Source organism: Coptis chinensis, chromosome 9, assembly GCF_015680905.1.
Source record: "Coptis chinensis isolate HL-2020 chromosome 9, ASM1568090v1, whole genome shotgun sequence".
In the NCBI taxonomy this organism is placed as follows: Eukaryota; Viridiplantae; Streptophyta; class Magnoliopsida; order Ranunculales; family Ranunculaceae; genus Coptis; species Coptis chinensis.
Genome location: NC_141464.1, coordinates 78539351 through 78561983, shown reverse-complemented (window position 1 = coordinate 78561983; position 22633 = coordinate 78539351). Strand labels below are relative to the sequence as shown.

At 38.1% G+C, this 22633-nt stretch overlaps 1 protein-coding gene and 2 pseudogenes across 1 annotated transcript; 1 reads left to right on the top strand and 2 right to left on the bottom strand.

Moving 5' to 3' along the window:
• Positions 1–8: 8 nt before the first annotated feature.
• Positions 9–359, bottom strand: LOC147478351 (uncharacterized). Its single transcript, XM_086586222.1, has one exon. The coding sequence runs from the start codon at positions 357–359 to the stop codon at positions 9–11; it is 351 nt and encodes a 116-aa protein (XP_086442348.1).
• An 11799-nt stretch (positions 360–12158) lies between these two features.
• On the top strand, positions 12159–13150 carry LOC147478350 (serine/threonine-protein kinase PEPKR2 pseudogene; annotated as a pseudogene).
• A 6769-nt stretch (positions 13151–19919) lies between these two features.
• LOC147478349 (hydroxyproline O-arabinosyltransferase RDN2-like) lies at positions 19920–22633 on the bottom strand (annotated as a pseudogene).

The window sequence follows — 22633 nt, the reverse complement described above, 5'->3', positions numbered from 1 at the left end:
CCACAAGTTCAGCTTGGAATTGTTGTATAATCTGCCAACTCATCCCAATAAGATTTGAGAGCGTTGTAGTCAGCAGCAAGTGATTTTTGCTCTTGGTGACAATTAGCAATATCTTCCTTTAACTGAAAAATATGAGGGCTATTACTTTGCGAAAAACGTTGGTTAAGATCAAGCCATACCTCACGCGGAGTAGCAGCATATATTATGCTCGAAACCAAAGATTTATCGACGGAATTCAGTAACCAAGATAACACCATATCATTGCATCTTTCCCATGTTTGAATTTTCATAGGATCAGTGGCTGGCTTCGTGACGGTCCTATCGACAAAGCCAAATTTATTATTTGCATTTAGAGCCATCTTCATGGACCTTTTCCATGTGGGATAGTTTTCTCCATTAAGAGAACAAGAGACAAGAATTGCTCCTGGGTGATCCGAGGAGTGAAGAAAATATAAAGACGAGACATCATTGATAGGATTTCGTGTTCCACTCTACGGGTTGGTACTAGACGAATTTGGTGGATTGTTATTTGCCATAGTTGAGACTTGAGATAAAGGAAAAGATCAAGTTTAGAATCGCTCCGATACCATTTTACAATAGTAGTGCACCATCATTTTTTTATTATTCTAATTTAGAGTGCTAGTATCCTTTGATTAAAAAAAAAAACAAGTTCATAATCAATAAGCAGGTGTACTAACTGGAACAGAGATATTGTTGGCACCCGGCCTAAAAATCTCATTGCAAATGCAATGAAACCACCAAAGATCGGAATCCATCGATAAGTCTCTCCATTTCCCCACGACCCGATCACATGGATCGAATTTTTCCTTCCTTCAATGTTGGAGTTATCCCTCACATGAGGAGAGAAAACAGAGTCGACGAAATGGGCTTAATTCGGGTTTGAAATGCCACCAAGACTCAAATGGGGCGCGACTTCCTTCGGGTTCCAAGAGAATAGAGGCTGCGACCAATCTTCCATAGAGGGGACCACCCGCCCAAACTTCCAGTGTCTTAGCCGACTTCAGCGCCACATGATGGCCAGCAAAGCCCATTTTTTTTCGTGGGCTTGCTACAAGCATTCGCGAAAAGTTGGTTTTGGAGATAAAACCAAAAATCAAGGTTTTGGAAAACCTAACCAAACAAGTCGGAAGGATTGGAATCCGGACTAAAACAAAGAGAGAACCTTTGACGAGATACAACCCCTCAGAAAGAGATAAAGAGTGATCTAGTAAGGTGAGAGACCGAAAGAGAGATTGTAATCTTCCTTCCCACTTTATTAAGAACCGCTCTTGTGGGAAGTAGGCATCATTGGCCTAACCACGGTAAATCTTTGTGTTGTGGTTTGCTTTTACCGCTTTACATTATTATCCGTTGTTAATAGTTGTTTAATGAAGTTGGGCATGTTAGTATAGGTTGTAGTTGATATTTAGATTTTGTCCGAGTTGAATTGTGTTCAAATACAAGTTATCCGTGTAGTGGGGAATCGATTGGTATTGATATAATCCCCAACAAGTGGTATCGAGCCTTGGTTAGAATAGCCTAGGGTGTTATCCTAATCTTGGTCGGGGTGTTTGACCGAAATTCCCGAGAGAAGATTTGAGGTTAAATAACTTGTAGAGATGGACCATTCCGCGAACACTCATATGATGAGTCCGAATAGGAAGAACTACACCATCCGGAAAGCCAAGATGGAAGACTTGCTATACCGCAAGGACTTGGCACTTCCCATTGAGAATGAGGGAGTAAAACCGTAAAAAGACCGATGAGGCTAAGTGGAAAAAGCTTGACGAAGCGATTGGATACATTCGACAAATGGATTGACGATGGTGTCTTTCACCATGTGGCCCAAGAGACTACAAACCTTCCGATCATGGAAGAAACTTCGAAGACCTTTATGAGAGGAAGTCGGTGGAAACAAAGTGCTAGTCGTTAAGAAGTTTGCGCATTAACGGTACCAAGAAGGTTCTTCAATGTCCGAGCATCTTAATGAAGTACGAATATCATCAATCGATGCATTTGATGAAGATCAATTTGGGAGACGGTTGAGGCTTTGTTTCTATTAGGCTCTCTACCCAAAGTTGGGAGACATTAGCGGTTTCTACATGGAGCGACCAAAGGATGGAATTGTTACCATGGAGATAGCTACCACGCCTTTGTTGAATGAGGAGACTAGAAGGAGTGCAAGAAGCGGCTCTTCTCACTCGCAGATCCTTTTCACGAGAAAACGGGGAGAGGTCAAAACAGAAAACCATCTCGCTTCTAGAGGTGATGACGTATAAATCTAGGGGTGAAGCTAGAACTCCTAAGCGCAGAGGCAATGTTACTATTGTATTACCAAAAGGCCACTGAGTCATATGAAAGTAACAATCGAAGAGGGATGAGAAGAATAACCGTGTACATGAAGACATGGTGCGCGGAACGGAAACACAGCAGAGATACTACCCGCACTAGTCGACGACCTAGTGGAATTGTGTCGATCAGTGGTGTGTCCGCCTTAGTACCTCATGTCGATACGAGTGGGTGATAGATACTGAGAGCATCCTATCACGTCCACAATCGCGACGGGATTCTTCACTACCTACAAATACGTGGTGAATATGGTGAAGTGAGGATGGGTAACAGCTGGCGCCTCTCAAGATTATAGGCATCGGAGATGTTCATATAGAAACCAATGTCGGCTACACCTTGACACTCAAGGATGTAAGACATGTCCCGACATATTAAGCCTAATTTCGGCCGGAAATTAGATGATCGATGGCTTTGTAAACTCGTTTGGTAACGGGTATGGAAACCGAAAGCGAGGTTCCATTGAAGCGACGAGGAAAGAAAACTTGCTCTCTTTACAAAACACGTGCTAGTTTGTGTAAAGCGTAGGTTAATCTTGCGTAGAAGAAGAAGCTTCATCCGAATCGGTGGCACAAGAGACCGGTCACATGGGCATAAAAGGGATGGAAGTTCTTGCTAAGCAAAAGGCCATGCCGCATATTAAAGGTACACATTTAAATACATGTACTCATTGTTTGGTAGAAAGCAACACGGGTGTCTTTCCAAAGATTCCCGTCTCACAAAAGGACACCGTCCCTCAACTAGTGCACACAGACTTATGTGGTCCTATGAGAGTAAAGTCCCACCGTGGAGTTTCGACTTTCTTGACATTCATTGATGATGCCAAGAAAGATATGGGCCTATAGTCCGAAGACCAAGGATGAAGTACTTGGCGTGTTTGAGAAATTCCACAAAGATGGTGGAAAGAGAGACCGGGAAGTTGTTGAAGTGTATTCGCCGATAATGGGGGTGAGTACATTGGGCCATTTGAAGAGTATTGCCGTGAGTCATGGGATTCGCCATGAGCGCACCGCTCCCAAGACACCGCAAATGAGAATGGAATAGCAGAGAGAGAATGAACCGCACCATTGTAGAGAGGATGAGATGCATGCTATCTCACTCTAAGCTACCTAGAAGCTACCGGGTAGAAGCAATGCGTCATACCGTGCATGTGATCAACCGTGCCGCCGCAAAGCCTCCGAATAGTGATTATCCGCAGAGAGTATGGTCGGCAGAGATGTTGATTATGGATACTTGAGGTATTTGGGTGTAGGGCATTTGTGCATATTCCGGGATGATGAGAGATCCAAGCTTGATGACAAAGCCAAGCAAAGGCATTTTTTTCGGGTTATGGAGATGAAAAGTTTGGTTACAAACTCTATGATCCGATTAACAAGAAGGTAATCCAAGTCGAGATGTTGTGTTCTTAGAAGACCAAACCATAGCGCACTTTGAGGAGGGTGAGAAGTTCTGTGCTTTCACCAATGATCTTGTTGATTCGTAACCGAAGTTCCCACCGTGGAACGTCGCGTAAGGCATTGAGAATGCAGAGAACCATGAGTTTGAAGCTCGTGATGAGAATCCTATTGCTCATGATGGGATAGAACCTATTGGTATAGAAGATGCGATGAGATGCATGAACCACCACCGAGAAAGCAGTGCGCAACCTCCCGAGGCACCGCCAGATGGGGCAAGGAGGTCCGACAGGGGGAGAATAGCTTCAACCAGGTATCCACCACATAATGCGTGCTACTATCATCGGATGGTGGAGAACCTATGTACTATCAAGAGGCACTTGAAGCGTACGCACAAAGAAAAGTGGTTGAAGGCCATGCATGATGAGATGGATTCTTTGCATAAGAATCACACTTATGAAGTTAGTTGAGAAACCCACAGGAGAAAAGTTCTCAAGAATAAGTGGATATACAAAGTCAAGCATGGGGAGAACAATCCTCACCCAAGGCAAAAAGCTTCGCCTTGTTGTGAAGGGATTCGGCCAAAGAAAAGGGATTGACTTTGATGAGATTTTCTCTCCTGTAGTAAAGATGACTTCTATCCGGGTGGTATTGGGTATGACCGCAAGTATGAACCTAGAGGTTGAGCGCCTAGATGTTAAGACGACTTTTCTTCATGGAGACCTTGAAGAAGATGTCTACATGGACCAACCGTAGGGTTTTGAGGTCAAAGGCAAGGAGCACCTAGTATGCAAGCCGATAAAGAGCTTGTATGGGTTGAAGCAAGCACCGAGACAAAGGGTACATAAAGTTTGACTCCTTTATGGCGAAGCAAGGATACAAGAAGTCCGCTTCCATCATTGTGTGTTTTGTTCGAGAGATTCCGGATGGGGATTTCATTGTCTTTATTCTTTGTATGTGGATGATATGTTGATAGTTGGCCCAAACATCAACAAGATATCCAAGTCGAAGAAAGACTTGAGTAAGTCCTTTGAGATGAAGGATTTGGGTCAAGCAAAGCGGATACTTGGGATCGCGGATCACTTCGTGAAAGAGTGGGAAGTTGTGGCTTTCAAGAAAAGCTACATTGGTAAGTGTTGAAGAGATTCAACATGGATCAAAAGCTTGCCGTCGGTTATCCGCTTGGTGGCGGCCCGCATGACCAAAAGAGATGTGTCCTAAGGGTGAGCATGAGCAGAGTTAGATGGAAAAGATTCCTTATGCATCCGCAGTGGGTAGTTTGATGTATGCCATGGTGTGTACTAGACCGATATTGCTTTTCGCCCGTTGGGGTGGTAAGCGATTTACACAAATCGGGTAAAGAGCATTGGGAAGGTGTTAAGTGGATATTGAGATATCTCAAAGGCACTTCCAAATCATGTTTGTGCTTTGGTGGAAGTAAGCCCTTACTTGAGGCTACAATCGATGCACGCATATGGCGGTGATGTTGACTTCGATGAAGTCCACCCTCCTTATCCGGGTTACTTTTGCGGGGGAGCGTTTCTTGGCAATCTAAGTTGCAAAAGTGTGTTGCCCTCTCCACTTCTGAAGCCGAAAGTACATTGCAGCCACCGAAAGTGTTGCAAAGAGTTGCTATGGATGAAGAGGTTCTTCGACGAACTAGGGCTAAAGCGGCGGTTTGTAGTTCTATGTGATGATACCGTCGAAATACCATCCACTTGAGCAAGAATCCGAAGTTTTCATTCTAGATCCAAGCACATACACGCGCGTATCATTGATTAGAGAAGTACTCGAAGACAAGCATTTGTGTATCGAGAAGATCCATACCGACAAGAACGGGTGGATATGATGACCAAAGTCTTACCGAAGGTAAGTTTGATGTTTGTTGTGCTATATTGCGGAATGGCGACACTCCTCTTGTTGATTTGGCAATTGCATGGAGGTAACCCTCCTCACCGCTCGAGGGGGAGATTGTTGAGTTATCCCTCACATGAGGAGAGAAAACAGAGTCGACGCAAAAACGGGCTTAATTCGGCGTTGGAAATGCCAGAGCGCTGGCGCCAGCTCGGCCGAAGCCCGCGACTTCGCCGTGGTTCCAAAGAGAATAAGGCGACCAGCCATAGAGGCGACCCACGCCCACGAAGTCTTAAAGCGACTTCAAGCTCACATACATGGCGCCTTCGTGCTCAGTCTATTTTTCGTGGGCTTGCTACAGTACCCGCGAAAGTTGGTTTTTGGAGATAAAACCAAAAATCAAGGTTTTGGAAAACCTAACCAAACAAGTCAGAAGGATTGGAATCCAGACTAAAACAAAGAGAGAGAACCTTTACAGAGATACAACCCTGTAAAGAGATAAGAGTGATCTAGTAAGGTGAGAGACTGAAAGGAGAGATTGTAATCTTCCTTCCCACTTTATTAAGAACTGGCTCTTGTGGAAGTAGGCATCATTGGCCGAACCACGGTAAATCTTTGTGTTGTGGTTTGCTTTTACTGCTTTACATTATTATATGTTGTTAATAGTTGTTTAGCGAGTTGGGCATGTTAGTATAGGTTGTAGTTGATATTTAGATTTTGTCCGGAGTTGAATTGTGTTCAAATACAAGTTATCTGTGTAGTGGGGGAATCGATTGGTATTGATATAATCCCCAACATCGAAGACATGCCTCTGGTGAGTCTATTTTGACTGAAAATGTAAAGAGGGCGATGCCATGATGGCTATAGTGTTTGTTACTATGAACATTAGATACATCTCCAGAGACTAACCGGCTGTGCTGTTTTTTCTGTTTTTCCTTAGATATATATTATAGCTATACCTTCTTGGCTCTATTTTTCAAGGCTTAATAGAGTCTCCAACTTTTTGTAAATTCTAATACTAATTACAAAAAAAAAAAAAAATTCAAAATCCTTAGATATATATTATAGTTATACCTTCACCAATCAATCTATTTTTTGGAGCACTCACAGAGACTCCAGTTTTTTCTAAACTCTATTACTAATTATGAAAAAGTAGGATATAAATAAAGAAACAATCCAATCTAGAGTTTCACAGAGTCTCCAACTTTTCCTAAACAATATATATAACTAATTATGAAAAAAAAAATACTAAAGTGCAAAAACATTATTTTCAACCAAAAATGATTTTCCTAAAAGCCTTACACCAAAAAGAATAGTTTCCACACTAATCTCAGGTGAAGTTTAACATAACAAAGTTTCTTTCTAGAAAATGATAATGAGACTATGAAAGAACAAAGGAAAAAATGAATTGAGCTGCTTAAACATTTACTTTATGCATTTGTTAACCACACATGTGACTGAGAAAAAAGGAAAAAAAGTAAACTAATCACAAAATAAGTAATAGTGTATACCCAAAACAATAAAATTGTATTGTATGTACTATATATATGGCCCTAACAAATAAAGTTTGATCAATTTGAGGTGTCATCCACTGTAGGATTTAGACATTTAGTCATAGTTAAGGATTTCAAAAACCATAGACCACAATAATTACGACATATTCTAATTAAATTTATAAATTTTATAATTTCCAATTTTAACGGAATAACCGGATTCAGTTAAAATGGACGTTGGCTTAAATAAATCATATAACTATTGATTTAGTTAAAGTGGGCGTTGGGCTTAAATAAATTATATACCAAACCAAATCAAACCAAAACAAATTACATGTGGAAAATTAAATTATACAAAAAATAACATCACAAAATATATAATAACAAATGGAAAAAAAAAAAAAAAAAAAAAAACCCAATAATGACAAATATTTTAAAATATATATAATACTGAAACTAATGTCAAAGATCAATTGACGAGAAACAGAAAACTAGATGCAAATGCATCGAACTAATTTCAAATAATATTTAACGGGAAATCGGAAATTGGATGCACATGCAAGCATTAAACTAACCTCAAAGAATAATTAACGGGAAATCAAAACTTGGATGCAAATACATCAAACTAACACCAAAAAATAATTGTCGGTAAATCAGAAATTGGATGCAAATGCATTGAACTAACCCTCAAAGATTAAATTAACAGGAAATCGGAAACTTGATGCAACTGTATTGAACTAACCTAAAAAAAATAACTATAAATTGGAAATATGATGCAAATGCGTGAAACTAATCTTTAAAAATAATTAACGGGAAATCGAAAACTGGATGCAACTACACTGAACTAATTTCAAAAAATAAATTGGATACAAATGCACTGAACTAACCTCAAGAAATAATTAACGAAAAATCGGAAACTAGATGCAAATTCATTAAACTAACCTCAAACAATAATTAACGAAAAATCAGAAACTAGATGCAAATGCAACCTCATCGAATAATAAACGAGAAATCAGAAACTGGATGCAAATGTATTAAACTAATCTCATAAAATGATTAACGGGAATTCGGAAACTGGATGCAAATGCATTGAACTGAGTTCGAAGAATAATTAGCAGTAAATTGAAAATTAGATGCAAATGCATTAAACTGATTGCAAAGAATAATTAACAAGAAATCGGAAACTGGATGCAATTGCATTGAATTAACCTTAAAAATAAATAAATGAAAAAATCAAATTGGATGTAAATGCATTGAACTAACCTCAAAATATAGTTGTGTTATATATTGTGGGAATGTCCCAATAAGTATAGTTTTGCATTTAAAACGGTATTTATCTTATCTTATCTTTTTTCGTATAATTGGGGACACCTTGCTATTCAAGTAGCTTCAATATGAACTTCGTCTTATTAGACAATCTCACAAAACTTCAATCAAACTTTTATTATTAAACAACAAATGAAGTTGAAGGGTTTTATCAATGACGAGTTTTTTTTTAATAGAGAGTACGTGGGGTTTTCATGTTATAAGAAATTTGGATGAGTGATCAATATAATATTTGTATATAATTGTTATGCATATATTTTTTAGAATAATTAATATGACAGGACCCGTTCGTAGATAATCTTTGAAGATCCCACATAGTGAGTCAGATATATAATTTAAAGAATAATTAACGGGAAATTGGGAACTGAATAATCTTTAATGATCCTATATAGTATATCAAACATGATTTATTTTTATGTCATGTTTGCAAGGACACTACAGATAGATAGGTAGAAAGTTGGTATTACACACTACATTGGATAATTAAAAGGAAATCGAAAACTAGATTCAAATACATTGAACTGAGCTCAAAGAATAATTAATGGGAAATCAGAAACTTTATGCAAATGCAATAAACTAAACTCAAAAAGTAATTAACTAGAAATTGGAAATTGGATGCAACTGCATTAAACTAACGTCAGAGAATAACTAATGGGAAATTAGAAATTGGATGCAAATTCTTGAAAAATATTTAACGGGAAATCGGAAATGGTATGCAAAAATGCATCAAACAAACCTCAAATAATAATTAATGGTGAATCAGAAACTGGATACAAATGTATTGAACTAACCTCAAAATATAATTAATAGGAAATAAAAAACCAAATGCAACTACATTGAACTAACCTCATAGAATAATTGACGGGAAATCAGAAACTATATGCAAATGCATTGAAATAATCTCAAAAAATAGTTAATGGAAAATCAGAAACCGGATGAAATTGCATCGAACTAACCTCAAAACAATAATAATCAGAAATCATAAACTAGATGCAGATGTCTTGAATTAACCTCAAAGAGTTATTAATGAGATATCGGAAGCTGGATGCAAATGCAATGAACTAATCTAAAAACTAATTAACGAATATAGAAACATAAAAAAAATGGATGCAAATGCACTAAACTAACCTCAATGAATAATTAACGAGATATCATAAATTTGATGCAACCGTATTAAACAAACCTAAAAAAAAATTAATGGGAAATCGAAAACTTGCTGCAAATGCATTAAACAACTAACCCCAAATAACAATTAACTGGAAATCAAAAATTGGATGCAACTGCATTGAACTAACCTCAAAGAATAATTAATGGAAAATCGAAAACTTGATGCAACTGTATTAAACTAAAATCATATATTAACTAACAAGCCGGGAAATCAGAAATTGGATGCAATATCCTTGATGAATATTTAACGGAAAATCAGAAACTGGATGCAAATGCATTGAAATAATCTCAAAGAATAGATAACTAGAAATCGGAAACCAGATGTAACTACATCGAACTACCCTCAAAGCATAAATAACCGGAAATTTGAAGCTAGATCACTTAACTAACTTCAAAAATAATTAACGGAAATCGAAACTGGATCTGATGTATTAAACTAACCTCAAAGAATAATTAATGGAAAATTGGAACCTTAATGCAAATGCAATTAACTAATCTCAAAGAGTAATTAATCTAAAACATTTAAAACTAGATGGAACTACACCGAATTAACCTTAATGAATAACTAACAAAAAATCGTAAACTTGGTGCAACTGCACTGAACTAACCTCAAACAATAATTAACGGAAAATCAGAAACTTGATACAACTATATTGAATTAACCTCAAAGAATAATTAATGGGAAATCAGAAACTAGATCCAACTACATTGAACTAGCCTCAAAGAATAATTAACGTAAAATCGGAAACTTGATGCAAATACATTAAACTATCCTTGAAACATAGTTGTATTATATATAGGGAGAATATAATATCTCAACAAGTATAGTTTTGCATTTTAAGTAGTATTTATTATAATTATTTTATTATGATTGAGAATGTGTTGCTATTTAAGTAGCTTCAATATCATCTTCGCCACATTGGGCATTCTTACAAAATTTCAATCAAACTTCTATTATTAAACATAATAACAAAAATAAATCGATAAGTTTTACCAAGGTTTGGTGCTTTCTTTTTATAGAGAGTGGTGCAAAAAATTTTGAACAAGTGATTAATATAATTTTCATATCTCATAGCTATGAATAGTTACTAATATTTTTTAGAATAATTTAATATAACGGCACCCGTTCGTAGGATGGGTTCGAAAGCTATTCTTGTTTGAATACTTAAGACTTGCAAAAATATCTCATTTCCATAGTGACTCCAGTCTTCTTGCCTTGGGCATAACATGAGTTGGATTAGGGTGTGTACAAAAAAGCTTATTTGTCCATCTTGCACAAGTATCAGTTCCTACAACCTATGTGACTCGTATGGTTGATTATCTGATCCAGTACTGTACGTTTAACAAACTCAGTATGGGCTGGTTCTTGATCAAGTTTGTCTATCTCCAAGGCATTGTTATATATTACTTTGATGTCCAACATTAGGTAACCTCAGTTGATTTAAACATACTACTTTCTTCTCCCGTCATTAAAATCTTCCATTCCTGAGATGCGCTGCACGGCTTTGCATCTTATATGCTCTTTCATTCCCTTGGCAACTTTCTTATGAATTTGACCGTCAGTCTGAAGCATGATCCTTCTGAAAATGTGTCAGTGAATAAATGCTTTTTGATCATTTGACTTGATGTCTTGATTAGCTCAGCGACTAGGTTCCTGTGACTTTGTGAGTAGATGGTATGAGGTTTCTTATGAAAAACTATAGATTTCAAAGTATAGCCTCTTTGTTGATATAACAGTGAATATAAATCCCAACATTGTATAGTGAATACTTCCATTGAAAAGCTGAAAAAGTTCTCTTTGGTTTGGCAGAGGTAGGAGTAAATTATCCCCTCCGGCTGTAAATACTAAACTTAGTTTTAAGTAAAGAAAAAATCCAAAATGATTTTTACTCTGTGCTCTTGCATTGAAATATTTTTGATATGGTTTGTTGGTTACAGGAGAGTGGGCATAGGTTGCAAAAGATCAAGAAAGAAAACTACATCCAAGAAGACATCGAAAGGATGAAGGTTTTACTATATGCGTCTGTCTGTTGCCAATTCTTATAGCTATATGCCCATATTGTAATAAGTATGCATGAATAAGGTTCTGTAAAATGCATGAATCTATATGTTAATGTTATACCAACATAAGTTGTTTGTTTCCCCCTTTGGCCCAGTAGGCGTCACTGTTGTCCGTTGGAGGCATCCAACTGAATCTCCTTGTTTGCATATTTCATAGCATCAGTTCAGATTTAGAAATGGAATATGTATGAGCAAGGGAGGAATCTCCAATTCCACAGAATCTGCTCATACCATTGAACATTGAACAGTAGATTTTGGCATAACTATAAGCACGGTCTGCCGTGTTTGAAGCCAATTTTCGAGAGAGTTTGTATGTCAGTGGGCTTTTTGGCTATTATCTTGATGGGCTCAAATAAAGACCGTTTCTTCTCCTATTAGAAGTCGAACTCGTAAACGCGTGTTACTTGCGTATGAATCAAGCTGAGTGTGCCTATAAATTAACAAGTGACATCCTCGTTTTTTAGTTTGAAACATCATAAACTCATCTCAGAAAACTTAAGGTACGTAGAGAAAAAATATTTCAAGGTAGAAGAGAAAGATCATTAGTTTGCAGTAGGAAGATGACGGTAGTTGAAGCTGGGTGTGCCGACCTTTTTTCTCATCTATTTGACGGCTTTGTTGATGCATCTCGTGGAAGTCCTGGGGGTGGTCTCAAGAGAAAGATAGAGTGCGTTGATGATGGCCCTAAGATAGGAGTACAGAAGAAGATTGAAGAAGATTTTGTTTTGGGACGTGAAATCGGGAGGGGAGGGTATGGTTCAGTGAGGTTGTGCACAAGTAAGGTAAACGGAGTAGAGTTTGCCTGCAAAACCCTACGTAATGTGGATAAGAGAGCTCGTAGGGAGATAGAAATAATGCAGTACCTGTCTGGCCATCCTGGTATAGTCACTCTCAACGCAGTTTATGAGGACGCCGACTGTCTTCATCTTGTGATGGAGTTATGCTCTGGTGGAGATTTGTTTGAGAAGGTTGTCAAGAAGGGGTGGTGTTCAGAAAGCAAATCAGCTCTTATATTAAAAGAGTTGATATCAGTAATTAAGCATTGCCACGAAAATGGCGTGGTTCACCGAGACATTAAGCCGGAGAACATCCTGCTCACTGCATCAGGAAAGTTGAAGCTTGCAGATTTTGGACTAGCGACGTGGTGGATTCCAACTGGTAATCACTTGTCTGGTCTTGTTGGTAGCCGATTTTATGTTGCCCCAGAAGTTCTTTTGGGAGATTATTCTGAGAAGGTGGATATCTGGAGTGCTGGTGTCCTCCTGCATTATCTCCTAGTTGGGGCCTTACCGTTTGAGGCGAGTTCAATGGAAGAACTTCGTGAGGCACATAAGAAAAAGAAATTGAACTTAAACTCTGGTATGTGGGTCACCATATCGCGACCTGCTCGGGATCTCGTTAGGAGAATGCTCACTTGGGATGTCTCATCAAGGCTAACTGCGGATGAAGTACTAAGTCATCCATGGTTTATGTTTCATAAAGAGCAATCGTTGAAGCCAACATAGAACATGACTAAAAAGAGAAAAGTTTTGGAAGATCTCTCCAACCAACTTGCATCGCCGAAATTCCAAGTGATGATAAGATGATCACCAACAAGAACCTGGTACATGACAAAGAGACATAGGAGTCCTGTTGTTGCTCCATAGCAAATAGGAAGAAAAAGGAGGGCTCGTTTCTCAGCATTTTCATGGCGAAGCACAATGAGATTTAACAGCTTAAAGAAACAGAATGCCCCTACACAAGCAATCAATGGAGCCATCGTCCATTCGAGGAAAATCCAAAGGAGACCTCCACCATTGTAATTGTGATTTGCATTCTGCATAAGACCAGTTTTTCACTGTAACAGTGCATTTCATTCTCTAGTGAGCTTAATGTAACACATGAATTCGTTGTATAATGTTAAAAAAAGTGTTCATAAACATTGATTAAAACTACACCTAGCTTTTCACCATATCATACTGATTACCAATCAAATATTCTATTTACTTTGAATATTAATAATTATGAGCAAGGCAACTCTGCTTTAAGAAACATTGTCAAAGTGTTGAGCTAGAACCTAACCAACTAATTCCAGTGTTATTAATTCCTTGCACAATTGATGCTTAATTACAACTTAGAAACTTGAGAAATGTGTAAATAATTATTACCTTGTTCCATGTAGGTAAGTATCTAATGCCTTCAGTAACAAGCATGGTTCCTAACAATGCACCCTGGGTTGATTGTTGAGCTGATACTGGTAATTCCAAGTATGTTGCAATTGCAAGCCAAATTGCTGATACGAACAAACAAAAGAGTCACTAAAATAAAAAATGGGAGAAGAATGAAGTAGATTATTTAACACTAGCCTTTAGGTAATAAGCATGGGCTGCATGGTGTCACTACTCATTAGCATGTATGTCAAACAAACGGGCACCCTAAGCCAAATCTAGATAATGTGGTGGAGCTTGTATATGCCATTCCAAATTAAAAACGGCATAACGGCAGTGTCAACACCCTTCAACTGCATTTCCAAAATAAAATTTAGAATACTGAATCATTCTAAATAGTTATTGCGTTGCAGGCTTGCAGCAATCTTCGACACAGTTTCTGGAATCTAGTACAAGTTAAGGGGTGAAGCCTTGTGAGGCACCACAATTCATGCCAATGCCCAACGATGTTTTGAGCAAAGCGACACAGCCCTTTATCTGTTTGTATATTGGCAGGCCTAACTGTGTTGTGTACTCGCACATATCATGAGAACCGATCAAACACCTAGTTTGGATGTCAAAGGGATATAAACCAACCACCTGGTCTAGCGAATGGATTTGGTGTTCTGACTAGATAGTAGGATCCAGACGAAGTAGCAAGCTGGTGGCCTCAGCTTAATCAGGTTTAATCACATTTTTCAAATATAATTGAGATAAAAACAAAATATAAAGTTAAAACTTGATTAAATGATGGAGTACTTGCTGTGATGAGGACAGCTACCAAACTCCACATTAAGAATCCCTCATTAGGCTGTTTTTCTTTAAGAAACTGCAATACAACATGAAGGTATATAATATATTAGCTTCTATACCGAAACTCAGCCTAACTCTCTCATTTATAAATATCATTATGATACAAAGCAACAAAAACTAAGTACATGAAAACTATATTAGTTTCAGCCTCGAGAATTAATCTCAGAATTTTCATACATCAGACTAGGGGTGTAATACGGGGCGGGACGGGTCAACCGTGGGTCAAATAGTGATGGGTCGGGTCGGGGTGGGTCTAGGGGATACAAATTCAGTGGTCCTCGACGGGGCGGGGAAGGGCGGGTTGAAGTGTCATGTCTTAGTACCATCACCCGACCAGTTGGCTCAGCTTACGGGGGTGGGTTTTGGGCGGGTCATCCGGTCGGGTGGAAATTATCATTTTAACCCAATTTCACAAAAAAAAACTTTCTAATTTTGCAAGTAATATATTTCCTCACAACATAGAGAAAAAAAAAAATTGAATCAATCAATAAAAAATAAACAAAAATAAAAAAAAACTTGAACTTGAACCCAAAACCATATCTGTAAATTTGAAATTTCTTTTTCGTGATTTACCATTTGTAAATTGATTATTTTTCATAATATGATAAAATGAAGATGGGAGCAAGAATCTATAGTACAAAACAACAAAATATAAACTAAAAAAATTCGAAATTAATACAAGGATGAATGATTCATCTTCTCAAAAATTTGAAAGTTGAATTTGAACTTTTGATATTTGCCCAATGTTCAAACTTGAATATTTGAAATTGATGTTGAACTCATAAGTTTGTGTTCATATCTCCCAAATTCCTACAAAAGTTAAAAGAAAATATATACAAAATACAAAAATATTAGAGTTAGAGTCTTAAAATTGTGCAGGTCAACAGGGTTAGGTCAACGGCTTTTGACACGGTGCGGGTCGGGCGGCTTGACGGGTCGGGTTTGAGCATAGAACCTACACCCATAGCTTGACCGCGTAGAAACGGTGGCGGGGCGGGGCGGGTCTGTTTTCAGGTCGGTACGGGTTTGGGTGGCGGGTGAAAACCGGGTACCTTACCGGATGATGGGTCAACGGTTTTTTTTTTACACTCCTACATCAGATAGTAACTCATCGAGGCTGCTATTGCTCGCAAAGGCTGTCCCTGGAACATAAATCAGAAAAGCCGCTACTGAAGCTTGTATCAGGGTCAATGTACCTGACCCTACCACTGTTGAGAACTGTCCATGAACCACAAAATATCATCAGTGTAAGGGAGTAATATTCTCATCAAGGAATATTAAGCACGCGTTAAGCATAAGCGAACTCATGACATCGACCTTCAAGACCGATCTGCGAGCAGCTCGCTTCACGTAGGTGGTACACTTCAGCTCGCTCAAGAATATCTCAAGACGAACAAACGACCCGAGGCAGAACGCCTCAGATAAAGACATCATATCTAATCCAGATATAATCATCACCGGAGCCTTACCTGTACTTCCAATCACCGTAAAATATGAACTACTGCATCCACTCCCCATGATCACGCATACCTACCAAAACTAACCTAACACACATTCATAATCTCCACCCTACATATGGACATGTCAGTATACGTGTCTTATGGATCAACACCCCCTGATGCCTATAAATACCACCTACATGAGCTACGTGAGACCTGATTCTTCTCTTCCCTCAGAATCAAGAGAAGATACGTAGGCAGCTCGCTCAATAACGAACTCAGTCTTTCCTAAACCTAAACTCATTCTCCCATAGCCCTTGTATGTAAAGGAAAGCCAAAACGCCATTTTACTTTGGCCCCGTCTCTGTGGTCTCGATTACTTGAGAAACCACTTTTACACTAGTCAAAAACCAAAATCTCAAGCCCACGAAGCATGACAAGCCTCGAAGCTCAAGTTCAAAGCCTCACAAACCAACTAGGCTTAACAAATGAGAGCATTTCCTTACTCAGGCAAGAAAATGCTACTCTACGTGCACAAGTAGATGCTCAACAACAACAACCAGTTGGTAACGTCGCTGAGAACGGCATCAACGAAGTGAATCAACAGATTAACGAACTGTCGCAAAGGATCGGCCAGAGTGCAGTAAGAAAGGATGCAACCCAGATTGTTCAGAAAATGCTCAAGACGTACCGCGCGTCTCCGTTCAGTGCTGAGGTACTCAGTAAACCCTCTCCTCAAGATTTTGTTCAGCCACGTTTCCCGATGTACGATGGCAGCACGTACCCCGGTCAGCATGTGGCTCGCTACATTCAAAGCCTGGCACTCTAAAGTTCACCGGTACCCGAGTTTGATCACCTTCACTATCGATTATTCCCTGCCAGTCTCAAAGATGGCGCACTCAATTGGTTCTTCTCACTCGAGCCAGACTCGGTCAAGACTTTTGAGCAGCTTACTGATCTATTTGCCAGTCAATACGTCCACAATAGACGTAAGAAAGCGGATCTCGATTCACTGTTCTAGCTATCATTTGGCGAAGATGAGACCATTCGTCAATTCCTAGGTCGGTTCAAAGCCGAACTGCTATGCATGGAAAGCAGCCTGAAAGAGTCTTTCGCCACACTGGCATTCTCCAATGCCTGTCGAGTGCGCAACACAGATCTCTCCAGATCACTGATGAAAGAACGTCCGGAAACGCTGTCCGAGCTATATGCTCGAGTAGACAAATACATTAAATTGCAAGAAGGTTTGAAACTCCACGGCTTAGCAGAAGACCAAGAGGTTGCCGTCATCTCTGATGACACCCCACATGCCAAAAAGCGATCCAGGTCGCTTGCACCAAAGTCGGGCAACCGATTGGACAACAACAGAGAGTTCGCTATCCTGACACGCTCTCCCAATTACATATTGGAAAAGATCAAGTGAGCTTTATATTTCCGACCTGATGTGAGGCAACCAACGGATCGACCTGGCACCCCTACTGTGCATTCCACAAAGCAAAATGTCACGAGACTGATGCTTGCTAGGGGCTAAAGTACTATCTCCAGGACCTCATTGAAGTTGGTCATATCAAACAATACACCAACATTGTCGACGGCGACTTGCGCCATAAGCTCATGGCTCGCCAAGTGCGCAGTTGATAGGTAATTAGTTGGTCTAAATTAATAAATTAATCTAATCCTAATTAAACCACAAGCGCATAGCTGTCGTTGAAAATAGTTGCGGCAAACGGGTCGATCCCACAGGGATTGCTATTTCGAACAAACGAGTAATAAAATTGTACTTAACTAATTTAGACAATATTCTTTTTATGGAAAATTGAATTAACTACTCACTAAACTATTTAAACTACGAAAACTATAAACTAAATAATTGGGTTTTATCAAATAGAGAGAATTCTAGGACTGTTGAATCCACCTTAGACTTCTGTTTATATTTTTAGGAGTAATTTTAATATTCCAGATTTAATACGAGTAGCACGAGGGAAAGGTAACCCTTGCTTTCTCGAAGATATGATCGTGACAACTCTTAACTAAACATGTATCTTCTAAAATTTTGGCACTACAGATCAAACTTAAAAGATTACTCGTCTTTTTACGGCACGAATAATATCTAAATTTGATATCAATAGTTAAAACAAGCTTAACTAATAGCAACGAATATCGAACTATAAAGCATGCGTGACATACTATATGAAAGATATAAGCTAGCTATCAATATATGAAACTAGAAGAATATAGCAATTTGAACTAACTGGAAATCATCGAAATTAATCCCAACAAACACAACATTAGCCTAAGGCTTCATCTGCCCTAGATTTGGAGTTTAGCTATACATAACAATGAACAGAAAAATGAAATCAAAAGAAGAATTAATCATTGCAAAAATCGTAGTCTCGCGTTGAAGTCTTCTCCTCCAATTCGTTCTGTCCCCAAACTTTAATCCGCGTACTGACTCGAGCTCCACTTTTCTGTCTCTCCCCCTTTCTCTGTCTTGTGTTCTCCAGAGATATCTGTTATTCTGTGTTGTGGCTATTCTGGAGCGCCCCCTTCTCTTTGTTTCCCCTTGTATATATATGGTTCGGCTAGGGTATGGGGTAGTGTTTGATTAGAATTGGAATTGTCTAATTCAGTGACGAGAGATTCGGTTTCGATCGGTATTGTAACTGGTGAAGTGTTTGTTTTCTTTTCGGGTTCCTCTACATGAGAATTGAAGCTATGAAAACATAGTGGGCTTTTCCTTGATCAGGTGGTGCGGGCTTGGGTATAAAATGGTGAGCGCTGGAACAAGTGAAAAGCAAACAAGCTTTATTTGGGTGGTGGTCCTTTTGTGCGGGTTCTTTTGTTCATGACCGTAAAACAAAACCAATGCATTCCATTTAGCTGCTGGTCACGTGGGTACCAAAGGTCCAGCTGCCTAAGCTAGAGAATCATGGTAATGTCTTCACGTGACTACTTAAGCCCATATTCTTTTCTTGCCTCTTTTCTTAAGTTCGGTCCAATATCACAAGCCCATCCAAATACTACTACAGAAAAGCTCATTTACCACTGTTATATACAGTAGTAAAAAGCTTTTAGCCATTGTTTTCAAACCGTGGTAACAACCACCATGACAAATACTTCTAACATAACCGTGGTAAAAAGTATCTATTATATACCACGGTTTTAGCTAAAACAGTGGTATTATGATTTACAAACCGTGGTTAATAGTCTTTATAGTTTTTCATTTGAAAAATAGTGATGCTATATACGACGGTTGGATAAAAATTGTGGTTTATAAAATATCCTTATATCTCAGTTATTACAAAACCGTGGTTTATAGACATTTAAAAAAAACCCATAATTATTCGACAGTTGGATAAAAACCGTGGTTTATAGAATATCCTTATATCTCAGTTATTCCAAAACCGTGGTTTATAGACATTTAAAAAAAAAAAAAAAAGACCCCTAATTATTCGATTCTCATCATTTTCAATCCTGGAACCTACAACCTGTCCATTTTCACCATATCCATATTAGATTTAAAAAATTACTCAAATAAACAATTCATAGTGCAACAAACAAAATAAATAAATTTCGACATTGAATAATGACCAACTTGTTCCATCTAAAACATCAAAATAATAATGACCAACTTGTTCCATCTAAAACATCAAAATAATGATGACCAACTTGCTCCATCTAAAACATCAAAATAATGGTGACCAACTCCTCCATGTCTAATACCATCATCACTTTCCAATTTCAAGTCATCACCAATATAATGAACTACAGGAGCTTGTTTCAAAGTACCTATATAAACTGATGCCCCTCATTTCTTTTCATGAAACAAAACACCCCAAGTAAGTTAAAACTTTCTTCTTCAATAGTAAATTCTAAAACTTTTCTAGTACTTAGCTCATTTCTTTCAAGTACTAGAAAAGTTAACCAACAAAACTAAACACACTAGTCTTCAACTACTTTAACACAAGTTTAAAATGTGTCCCATCCAGGAATATTAGCTGTGGCCTCATTCACCTTTGTCACCAACATGACCTGCAGTTGAAAGATTTTGAATGTAAGGGATTGAGGACTAATGAAGTTTTCTTATAGCTATCGGGTGTTAAATGCTAGCACAAACATAAAGATATAATGTTATGTATGAATAGCATAATTAACTTCAGGCATATGGCATACCACACTCTTCGGAACTCCAGGTGGTGGCAAGGACAAGTTTCTTGGTGGAGGACCACGAAGATACGATCTCTTGTTGAAGCACCACTCCCCAATTTTTCCATATGTTAGCTTCCCCTGTAAATGTATCAATTAATAAAATAGATAACTTTAGAATCAATAATGCATCTATCCCATTCATGTGAATGTGTCAACAAAAGGAGGATTAGCATTACTTATAAATAAAACCAAATGAGAAAAGAGAAAACCATCGCCAATTCTTAAAGGAGTTTACAATTAAATGGGAAAAATGCGACCCACCTTCAAAGAGTAGTCACATCCATAAGTATAATGGATAATAAAATTCTTTCCAACCTCAAGATCCCATGGGGGCTGTTTCATCAATTTTGAAACGATTTAGTACAAGACATAGATAATTTTTTTTATCTATCACAACTTATAAGAGATAAAAAAAAAAAAAAAAAAAAAAAAAAAAAAAAAAAAAACTGTATCATAAAGTCCTTTCGCAGAATATGTTGCAAGCCGTGCAATGCAGATGTAACAACATATCCATACCTTGTTGATACAAAAAATAAAAGAAACATAGATAGCATGTCAGCAACATATGGAGCTATATGCACCAATTGATTCACACTGAACATAGAAGGAACCTTTATAGAAATTTCACTTACATTTCCAGCACCCATCCAAAAGTCTTGTCAATCTCTGGATCATTTTTCATACTAATTGAGACATTCATCCATGTAGGGGATTTTTTTTCAGCATGGACTGTATTCAAGAAATTTAGTTCTAATGAGATGTGGACATGACATTTTTGACAAGCAACAAATGAAGCAGAGAATGCAACATCACCTGAAATGCTAAGGGAGATAATAAAAATGACAATATAACAGCAATGTAATACGAAGAAAAGCAACACCTTTAATAGTAGCAACGACATTAGTAACAATAGTAATAATGACAATCATTTTACGATCGTGATCTCTAATTAGTATTATTTGCTCCCGGGCACCTCGCCTTCTGGACGAGTGGTTACAACTTTTACATTCCCTTAGTATCTTTACAGAATCGTGTAATGCGAATGAACCACACAGTATACACATGCCCATCCTGATTTTGCAACTTCTTGTCCATTGATACATCACAAAAAATCTACATGTTGGTGAACAATTAAACACCGTCTGTGACAGCGTGTGAATCTTAATACATGCAGTTATCATTGTACACGTAATAGTAGATTGGCAGAGATACACCCAACACTAAGGTTCCATAAGAGTGGTTATCTTAACTTCGGTAAAACGAACCTAAGGGTGCATTGGTACAAAATAAAATAAGAGAAATGAGAGTAAAGTATACACTAGATAGGGGTCCAAGTCTATCCTACCCTAATCAGTATATATTGGGCATCTCCAAATCTCCATAAATTTCTCATCACAATCAATTAATGACGTTGAAACTTTTCAATAAATTATGGGAATATGGGCTAAACAGAGAAGGAAATGAAGAGCCAGTAACCAGTTAGTATATGGATGTACACAGAACACCATACGTAACAGAGACTAAATCATGAGCAATTATTATATAATTGGTTTATCTGAACTACATTATCAACAAGAAACTCTACCTTCTTGATAATTACAGGAGAATTGCCAATGGGATCAACATTTGTGACAGGACCCTTTTCCTCCAGATAAAATTTCTTATTAATTTCTCATTTTCAGCAGGCTTGATATAGAAAAATGGAAATGCTGTTGGATAGCCTCCACGTGCCAAATTTGGTAGAGGTCTCACAAATACGTGATCCGGCTCCGCCATCAGAATATATCTAAAATGGTCGTAGAATGCACAAACTTTATGATTTATATTTCAAAAGAAGGAAGCAGAGAAACACCATCATTTTGAAGATAAACTTACTCTTCCTCAAATGTTGCTTTTTCCAGCCATTGAACAAAAGCCCATGGCCTATTGAAGACAACGTAACCCTGGAAAACAGAACATTCAAAACCGTGTGAATTTTTTTTATAAACTCAATCTTAGTAATAGTTATTGCTCGATGGTTGAAAGGGAGCAATCAAAAGATGAAAACGGACAATGAAAATAGATGAGCAAGATATAGGCCATGGGCCATAAAAGTTCAAAATTATATAAAAAGAAACTGACTTGTTTAACTACAAGAAACTCTCTAGAATCAAGATTCATTCCCATATAAACACGACCAAAAGCACCACAACCAATCAACTCCCTTTTTCTCCATCGAATTGAAGGAGTATTCGAACTAGTAGTACAATTGATATCACTATTATCTCACTTGTTAAAGGCCATGCCAGGCCACTGCGGGCCATCGCAAGGCCTCTACCAGGCCATCCCATGCTATTATAGGCCAT